General features: G+C 42.8%; 1 protein-coding gene across 4 annotated transcripts in view; it reads right to left on the bottom strand.

Moving 5' to 3' along the window:
- Positions 1-1,637: 1,637 nt before the first annotated feature.
- LOC138964398 (E3 ubiquitin-protein ligase HUWE1-like) overlaps positions 1,638-9,986 on the bottom strand; it is a 177,788-nt gene continuing 169,439 nt past the window's right edge. For all 4 annotated transcript variants that reach the window (XM_070336336.1, XM_070336339.1, XM_070336338.1 and 1 more), the window contains 9 exons: positions 9,460-9,789; positions 8,533-8,751; positions 8,111-8,326; positions 7,163-7,438; positions 6,377-6,647; positions 5,613-5,718; positions 4,647-4,946; positions 3,996-4,186; positions 1,638-3,397 (listed from right to left, as the gene is read on the bottom strand). In XM_070336336.1, the coding sequence (XP_070192437.1) occupies positions 3,295-3,397; positions 3,996-4,186; positions 4,647-4,946; positions 5,613-5,718; positions 6,377-6,647; positions 7,163-7,438; positions 8,111-8,326; positions 8,533-8,751; positions 9,460-9,789 (2,012 nt within the window). In that variant the 3' untranslated portion in view covers positions 1,638-3,294. The remainder of the gene's footprint in view (positions 3,398-3,995; positions 4,187-4,646; positions 4,947-5,612; positions 5,719-6,376; positions 6,648-7,162; positions 7,439-8,110; positions 8,327-8,532; positions 8,752-9,459; positions 9,790-9,986) is intronic.

Here is a 9,986-nt window from a genome sequence, read left to right as displayed (position 1 = left end):
TCAAGGTCTGGAAGGGGTGTGGCTAAAGCTGTAGATCTAGAGTAACTGCGGTGGCTCTTATGGAGCAGCGAAATAGAATCAGTGGTTAAGGAGTATGATTTGGTTAGAAGGACCAGAAATCAAAAGATAACAGAGGAAACCTCGCCCGCATTGAACGTCAATCAAGGTCTGGAAGGTCTGGAAGAGGCGGGGCTTATCTTGTAGATCTAGAGTTCGTGTGGTGGCTCTTAGGGAGTGTCAACTACAACAATTATTTACTCAAGGGGAATTATTTCTTTTGAATAACGAAATAATTATCTGATCGTTTCTTGACTTTAATATTTGTAAAATTCAAGAACGATCAATGTAAAAATGATCCGTATTTACAACGATTTGTGGGTTTTTTACCTCACTTTCAACACACTGTCACGGTTCTCTCTGTCTGTAAAGTTTTGTACCTTACAACTTCTTACAATTTGGGACACTGTTCCTGGACATTGCCACACAATTCACCATTATGTCCTGCTTCTACTATGCTTTTGTTGTTGTTGAGTTTATAACCTTGTTCAGCATATATTCCTTTTTGTGGTATCGCACAACCTTTTGTTTGTCTAGAAACAGGTTTGTACATGAATAAATGATTTGTGTGTGAATTGTGGTGGGAATCTTTCTTTCTTTATTTGGTGTTTAACGTCGTTTTCAACCGTTCAAGGTTATGTGGTGGGAATCTGTGTTTGCATTTCCAAAATGCTGTTGGCTAATTAATTATCTTGTCAAACGCATAATTGAAACCAAAAAAAATCATTATTTTAATAGTAAACTCTGCTAATTGTGCGTTAAAACTAAAAAAAACATTCAATATTTAAAAAGAAAAAACATGATTGTGTACTGTTTTAACATGAATTGGATTTGGTCCTTTTGTATGAGTGCCATGTTATTTCCGTTCTGCTTTGTTTTATTCCGTAATTTGTATGCTTATGCATGTGTTGTTTGTGTCGGATTTTATGTTCTGGCATTGGTGTTGCTAAGCGCTCGGGGCTGTGTTTGGGACTTGTGCTATAGAAAAACGATTGATTATTATTTGTATTACTATCATTAGAGTTGTTTTTTACCCTGTTAGCTAATTCATTCCTGACAATATTCAATCTCCTCCATTTCTCATTTTTCTTGAAAATTGCATTTGTCAGCTGTGTGTCTCAGTAAATGTTACACTATCGGTGAACATTAATAAAAACGAAAAGGTCTGTGGTGTACAGAAGTGTTTTTATCTTTAAATTTGTGCCATCAGATGCAGATGAAGAATATCTGCATTGCTAAAACCACAATCACTCATCCGTTCCAACATTCCCCGTCTCCCCGATTGCTCATTTTCCTTGAAAATTATTTGTCAACTAGCTACATGTATGTGTTTTGAGCAAGGACTACTAGTCCTTGGTTTTGATAAATCTTACACTATTCGTGAAAATGATCAAGCGAAATAGGGTGTGGTGCACACAAACTTTTTGAGGGATGGATATGAACTTATGAAGGATGCTTCTCTTCAGTATTTACACACACACACGGTCATCCATCCGACCCACTTCTTTAACAACAAAATAACCCCAAACTTTGCATCTAGTAATTCAAGACTCCATTGAACAACACTCACAAGAGAGCCATTTGAATTGTGTTGTTTTAATTCTCAAACTCCTCGTAGTCTGTAAATGTTCAATGAATTTTCTCTGCAAGTATCCATCCAGCTCTGCATCGTCATGCAGCAGAACAATAGCAATGTACACACATGAAGACAAACCCAAGTCAATACTATACATACACAAACACCAAGGCTGATTCCTGCATGAACGTGAAAGCGTCATTACCACTGCTTTGCTTCCAAAAATGTTTTATATAAAAAAAAAAGGGGGGGGGGCCCCCGGGGGAGTGAGAATAAACAACAATGCAATACTTTGGAAAATTATTATGTTCAAGGTTGAGAAATAGGGGGAGGAAAGCTCAACAAACTTGCTTTTTCCAACATTTTTTTGTATCTTCTATCATAAATATATATTATTTGAAATAAATCAAATGAACAAGACAGAAAAAAAACTATGGATCTTTAAGTTATCACTATGACCGACTCCAAAAAAGCAAAACTCAGACATACATGAAATCAAAACAATAACAGGACTACCAGTCACTCAAAATCAGGCATTTCATTAAATCCGCCAATCAGTCAAACAATCATACCAGTCAAAGAACAAAATATTTTACTCATTTTTCAATTTATAGCACATGTACATCCAATGCCCGTTTTACCGGAACACAACCATGACGTTCTGTGCCCTGGAAAACAAAGTCTTTAACTAAACAAATAATTACACAGGTACAAAATATGGATGGCCGACATTGCCACAAATACGGTCAGTTTCAGCCGTGGTGGATGAGGGGGAGTTCTTGCAAAATACATGTATTTCGAGCATACAGTTCAAGTAATTTCGGTCCAAGAGAATTGCAGGTAGAGGCAGGGCAGCACACATAAGGCTATGTAAAAAAAAAAAGGATGTGGTGCAACTACAGCCAGCACATCACAAGAGTTGCAGATACATGATGGCCATCTGGCATTGAACAAAATCTTCAAACAGGTTTTCCGGGTAACGAGCATGTCTTTGAAGTTCTAAACTTGGCCTTCACATCATAAACAAATGAGAGGAAAGTCTTCTAATGAAAAGGTTTACTCAAAAAACAGAAAAGAAACTCCTTTCACCCTCGCTCCTTTCACCCTCGCTCCTTTCACCCTTTCATTCAACGACCCCATCCTAAGCGCTACGCCCATCATCAGCAAACAACAATTTACTCAAAGCTGCTGAGATGCAATGCAAGACTAAGCTTTGTGGAGCGTGTGTACCGAGAAAAGCAATTCAACAAAAACACAGTCGCACACACACAAGAAAGAAAACAAGAGACAAATAAGACAACCATAATTTGATCAGAACACCCTCTGACAAAAACATCCAGAGACACAGGGCTGTGAAATTTTAATCCAAACAATGAGATATTAACAAAGTTATTCCATTCGTACTTTTTTCTTCCAACACCTACAACAAAAAGTTCTCTTCATTCTTCGTTCTAAAGGTTTTTTGTTTAAACACAGCAAAGGTCATTGCACCTGTATGTGGCGAGGTCCATATTTTCCAGTACAGATACATAGCACAAGATGACTGTAGACCAAGTGTAGGTCAACACAGGTGTAAATGCAGGTGCGAATGGGGGAAAACTCTACGGTCCAGTCACAGACAAAGTAAAAAAAATACTAGTGGTGTCCAAACCGGGAAGAGTCTAAGCCAATCCGAAGCCTTCTGAACACTCGCTGACAGCTAGCAACAGCATCTTGCGCAGTTTGTCATAGGTTTCGTACGCCGGAAGGTCTAGCTGGTTGAAACTGCAAAAGAACCAAAATTAAGCTTTTAAAACAAGGAAGGAAAGCGCATACAGGCAAACCTGTCCATAGCAACCAGCTAAGGGACTGATCAAAAGGGGTCGTTATAGACAGGTGGTTGCTGTGGACAAGTCATTTATACAATAATATTATAACCTAAAACAAATATATAAAAGGGGGTGGTCCTTGCAGGCAGGTGGTTGTTATCTTGAGGCGATCGCCCGGGCAGGTACGACCGGATAAACTTACTTTTCATCTCATTGTCTACTTTTCAGTAGCTGCTCTTACACAAAGAACACGCCTTCATTATTATTTGGTGCCAAACAGACCACCACCCTTCTCGTCAAAAGAAACTCCCAACAGCAAATTTTGTGTGGATGTGTTTTCTTTGGTAAATTTGCTGAAAGGCTATAAAATAGTTGAGTTTTCAGAAGTGTAAGGCAGTCTTTGGCGTCACCCTTCCCCAAGCCGAGTGAAAAGTTGACAGATCTGCTGAATGGATGACAATGTTTTCTTTTATTTGAAAGAAGTTTCAGTGTTTTCCCCATACCCCTGACATCCCTGTTCAAAGTGCCACAGTCTGAAGACATTGTCAACTCACCAGGTGTGAGCAGAAGGCAGACGGTCAGTGGAGCGGTCATCTCTGTGAATCTGGAACTTCTGAATGCCGTTCATCCCCTCCAGGTAGGCAAAGCCCTGCAGAGGGACTTTGGACGTTCCTGTCACAAACTGTAAGAAGTTGGCTCGCTCCGCCTGGTCAAAGGACCTCAACGCCCGCCAGAACCACTGGATCTGTGTTGACACAAAAAGCAGAAAAGTTATTTGAAAGATCTTGAAGTTGAATCATATCTGCCTGGGTAAAGACCAACCACTATCTGTTAATGTCATATGCATATGCTTTGGTGCGGATCCGATTTTTACATATGTTACAATATTGACAAATGCCTCTAACAGATACAAAAAAAGAAAGAAAAGTGGTAAGAATGGAGAAAGAGGAAGAGGTGCACAATTATTAATGTACTGTATTAATGTACAGTTCAAGATACGCAACTGTTTCAGAGTAGAGCGCTGTGTGCTAGCTAAAGTGTGTTCTGAAGTGCCGGTCACTCTTCTTCTTCCTTCATGGGCTGAAACTCCCACGTTCACTTATGTTCTTGCACAAGTGGATGTTTACGTGTATGACCGTTTTTACCCCGCCATGCAGGCAGCATATGCCGATTTCGGGGGGGGGGCGGGGAAGAAAAACACTAACCTGCAGAGACGTGGGCTGGTACTTGTGGTACTCGGTGTTGGCCTTCAGGTCATCGATGTCAATGGTGGGCAGGCCGGAGATGAGCAGCTCCAGCTCCTGCTCCGTGAAGATGGCCACCAGGTTCTTGGGGATGATGTCGTAGAATCCCTCCAGGAAGGCGTTGAGCTGTTGGCGGATGGCGCCCGTCATCTTCATCTGGCACACCAGCTTGACGTACTCGCGCTTGTTCTCCTCCGCCACAGTGGTGGTGTTGCCGTTGGGGATCAGATCTCGCGTCTCCGTCACGCCAAACTCTTGTATCTGGCGATGGAGAGAGAGAGTGAGTTAGTATATTTTTGCCATTGATCTTTGTTTTTCCTTTTTTTCAAAGAAAGACTCAAAGAATCAAAATGTTGGTCCACTGTAAAGGATCTGCTAATGTTCGCATATGGTTGAGTACGTATTCCATTTTCACATGTGTACACATGTCAAGATACTGCAATTTAATTAAAAGTTGTGTTTAAACCAAGGGGGGGGGGGGGGGGGGGGGGGCACAGAGCACAGAGAGGGGGAGCAGGAAAGACACAGAGGAGGGATGACAGTGTGTGCACAGACATGAATGAATGTGTGAATGCATGTGCTTGTGCATTTGAAATTTCATGTTATATCAATGTCAAAAGAGGTTATGTGTGTGTGTGTGTGTGTGTGTGTGTGTGTGTGTGTGTGTGTGTGTGTGTGTGTGTGTGTGTGTGTGTGTGTGTGTGTGTGTGTGTGTGTGTGTGTGTGGTACCTGTGCAGGCCTGAATCTACACATGTGCCTCTGAGCAAGCATACAGACATCCTTGCTTGAATGAAGTCAGTATTCTGAAGTCAGCACTCAGAGGAAACACAGGCGAATCTTTCTTCAATGACTAAGATCAAGAGTAATGACATTAGCATAAATTAAAACTTTGAAAGCGCCAACAAAGAGAAGTGACCAGTCCGTACCTCAGTAGCGAAGGTGAGATCATAACCCAAGTGCTCGACCTTGTTTTCCAGCAGGAAGACCAGACCCTGGTAGAAACTGTAGTCCTCGGACTCCATGTCAGTGTACCTGCAAACACATTCCATATTTCAAACACAACAGAAACTGGACTCACCCCAACAGCTGACTTTGCATAAAAATACACTGGACATTTCCACCTTGAGGTCTTCATCAGCAAACATATATGAAAAGATTAAACAAAAAAAAGAGAAAACATGCACAAGAACAAGATCAAATACTTTATTGTCTGTCTTCATAAAACAAAAATTTGTCTTTAAGCCTGCCAAATTGAAAACACAAGATTATTTGTCAACCTCTACTACGTCTCTGATTACTGATTATTACAAGCATTTCTCATGTCTTGCTTCTCCGGCTGTTGCAGGCTTGTAATGGTTAGTTTGGGTGTAGCCATTTCTGGCACAGAATGAAACAGTTAACACCTCAATAAAACTGATTCAAAATTAAGATCTCAACTTTTGTGGCAAAGAATCAAACAACAGTTGGCAAATCTGCAACAGCGAAAACTGTCAATCAACTACAGGGGAACCCCCTTTTAAGACCTCAAAAAATCTGAGAAAATCGGGTCTTAAAAAGGAGGGAGTCTTAAAATAGGGGTATATTTACACAGGTTATGAACAAAAGATTTGAAAAATCAAGGAATCAAGAAGGGAGAAGTCGTAATTTGGGGGGTCTTAAAAGGGGGGTTGCACTGTAGAACACCACCAACCTGACAGCTAGGCCCAAGACGTGCTTGTAGAAGGAGCGTGTGAAGTAGCACTCCAGCAGCTTGTTGTCGTAGATGGCCTTGGCGATGATACGGCCGACGAACTTGAAGTAGCTGAGGTGGTTGGAGTTGCAGTGAGAGGAGGGGTTGATGGTGTAGGTCACGCGGTCGCCAGGTGACGTCAGGAAGAGGGCGTAGTTGGGATTGAAGATCTCGCGCGAGATGATGAGGTACCACTCTCGCAGCAGCCCTCCTGCGTCTTGTCCTTCTTCACCTGTTGATTGATTTTTTAATGTTTTACAAACAATTATTTTACAATGTTTTTTTAATTTAAATTCTATTTTTCAAGTAACCCACAGAAGTGGTTCCGGTGCACATGATCCTGAAACGGGTAAACTGTATTTCTTTCCTTTATTATTTGTCGCTCACCACCTCTTTTCTCACAAAACTAAGGATAGCTGGTATTGAACTCAGCTGACATGTGCATCTTCAACCCAAAGTCCTATTTCCAAAGCTTTGCTTTATACGAAAGTAATTAAGAGCATAACTCTAACTACAAAATCTAATGCAACACATCAAAGCCAACCAAAACACATTAATTTGTAATGAAAAAGATGCTCACAAAATACCTGCCCCCACCCAAGCCCGACCATAAATGGAAGCACACACCTACATCCAACATATGCAAGGGTTACACCCGAAACCAACATCATCAGACCAAGAATTTCTCACGTATACAACACAAACGCCAAGTCCTTGAAAGACCAGCTGAACATTATCAACACTGACCTTCAAAGACGATATAGAACCGCTGCTTCCACTCCTCCGGGGTGCGGCGGAAGAGCTCGCGGAAGGAGTCCTCAAAGACGTGTTCACGCCGAACGTGGACAGGCAGGTCCTCCCTCCTCAAGCCCTCCTCCGTGCGCTCTAGCTCCTGACGGAAGTAGCGGCGCTTGACGTCAAAGTCCAGCATTCGCGTGTGGTCAACCAGCACAGAGAAGGGCCCCTCCGCCAGAGGCTGGCTGGACTGACGCAGTATCTGGTTGAGCACCGTCCTGTGGGTCTCTGTGGAGAATAGGTGTACAGGCAGGTGTGATTAAAGTGGCCAATAGCTACCAGGTATGAGACTCTTGGGGCACAGAACACAACTGGCCAAGTGGTTTCTGGTATTAGCATGAAGATGTGGATAAGACATAAGACATTTAATTTAAGATAATTTATTGTCCATACAATTAAAGAATGGATGGAAAAGTGTGGTTCATCGGCTCTTAAAACAACCAAACAACATATGACAACAACCATAAACATAAAATCAATAAAACATACGATGACATGTAAAATGTTACCACAGTAAGAATATGGATTCACCTACACTACATTCAAGGCTCTTAATTCTCTCTTTATTCATGCAAGCTTTTCTCTGTTCACAAACAAACATGACAGATTACCTATCTTTTTAAATTCATATGTGCTGTAGGAATAAAAGCCTTTTGGAACTACAGTGCCATCAGAACTTTGTTATTTCACTGTCTGTCAGTACAAACTTTAACTTTAACTCCCAGTGCAAATGATCTATATTCTACATTACATGCCACGGGTTGAAAAAGTTGCTGTCCTAGTATAGCTACAATGTCATCTTCCAACAGATACAGTCAATATTCAACTTTACAATCCTCATCCATACACCTAAAACAGTCAACGTATTCTGCCCTAAAAAAAAACACCAGCCAAACCTACCAGCAAACTTGAGGAACTTCTGCGTGTCTGGCGGCAGATGGGCGATGCAGGCCACGGAGTTTTCTCTGGTGAGCGATACCCCGCTAGGCTCCATCCCCACAGAGGTGGTGGAGGGGCCGGGGGAGGGGGAGGGAGGGGCCATCTCCATGTTGAGGTGAGCCATCTGATCCTCCCGCTTGGGGGTTACCTGCTCGTTGCGCTTGGTCTCTTTCTCTCCTGAAAAGACAAAGTGTCAGGTGAGATTTCTTAGATATGAGCAGCTTTCTTCCTACGCTCTGGAATGTGTTTGTATTCAAGACACAAGCCTGCAGTGTACTGTGATTTCATACACATACAAGTCTACTAGTCTAAGAAATTGGAGTGTACACAGGAGTCATAGCCTAAGAATGCCAAAGAAGTTCAAAATAATAAATTCGACTTACTCTCGCCGGCGTGGACGATGAAGAAAGCTTCCACGGCAGGCTGCAGAATGAGCACGGCATGATGGTCTGGCGTACGTGCCAACTCCTTCAGGCAGTCTCCCAGCATGCCCCACAGCTCGTCCAGGTTCAGCTGCTCGCTCAGGCGAGGTAACTGAGGGCCCGGGTCCTCCTCCTCCTTCTCCTTCTTCTCTTTCCCTGCTCCACTGCTTGTGCTGGGACCTGGCACAGAGAAGAACACCCTTCCTTTAACTGTCTGCTAAAAATGTTATGCAAACATTTCCAATCCTAACTGTTACCAACACACATTCTTTCTTTGTTTGGTGTTTAACGTCGTTTTGTCAACCACGAAGGTTATATCGCGACGGGGAAAGGGGGGAGATGGGATAGAGCCACTTGTCAATTGTTTCTTGTTCACAAAAGCACTAATCAAAAAATTGCTCCAGGGGCTTGTGTCGACATGTATGACCTTACTGGGAGAATGCAATTTTCCAGTACAAAGGACTTAACATTTCTTACATACTGCTTGACTAAAATCTTTACAAAAATGGACTATATTCTATACAAGAAACACTTAACAAGGGTAAAAGGAGAAACAGAATCCGTTAGTCGCCTCTTACGACATGCTGGGGAGCATCGGGTAAATTCTTTCTCGTCCCAACCAATATGGGACTCCCCCTAACCCGCGGGGGGGAGGGGGGGGGTACCAACACACATTAGCTGACATTGATCGATTCATGCCAATACCTATTCAATGAAATGTAATGATCTTACACTCATTGGGATTGTCACAGTCTTGTGCAACCTAGTTTTAAGTACACTTATAGAATGACATAACACTCAAACTGCTTACGATCACAAACACAAGCCCACACAACAGCATAACACACATACAAATACACAAAGGTGTTATAGGAATGACAAACTCACCAGGCTGGTCCACTTCCATGGGGGTTTCAGGCGGGTTCTGAGGAGCAGCAGCCTGTTCGGACCCTGATGCCCCTGCAGAACCCTCAGTAGCCCCTCCCTCTTGACTTTCCCCCTCCGCCACTGGAGCGGGTTGCTGCAGAGCGCGTGTACCCTCGGTGGCTGCGTCGATGGTGGACCGCAGGCTGTTGCCAAGAGCTGCCAGGGCGTTGCTTGACTCTCGCAGTAGCAGACGTGAAGATGACGCTCGCTGCCGAACGATGTCCATGAAGGCTTCTGCTTCAGAGTCGAGGTCACCCATAATGTCTACAATACTGGCAAGGTCCGGAGAGCCTGGAACAAGAGGCAGGTTTGAGAGTATGTAACAGACAGTGATTTTTTAATTTTAATTTAAAGAAATCAAGTAATAAAATGTTGGTATGGGAGTGTGGAGGGATGGCCGGATGGCCTTATCCAATGTAAACAGCCTGGCCAGATCCGAGATAATGAGCTGCATCCATTATGCACCAAGGACTGTGCTTTTAAAGTTT

This window comes from Littorina saxatilis, linkage group LG4 (genome assembly GCF_037325665.1).
Source record: "Littorina saxatilis isolate snail1 linkage group LG4, US_GU_Lsax_2.0, whole genome shotgun sequence".
NCBI lineage: Eukaryota > Metazoa > Mollusca > Gastropoda > Littorinimorpha > Littorinidae > Littorina > Littorina saxatilis.
The sequence above is the reverse complement of the archived record's forward strand: the minus strand, read 5'-3'. Positions and strand labels throughout refer to the sequence as shown.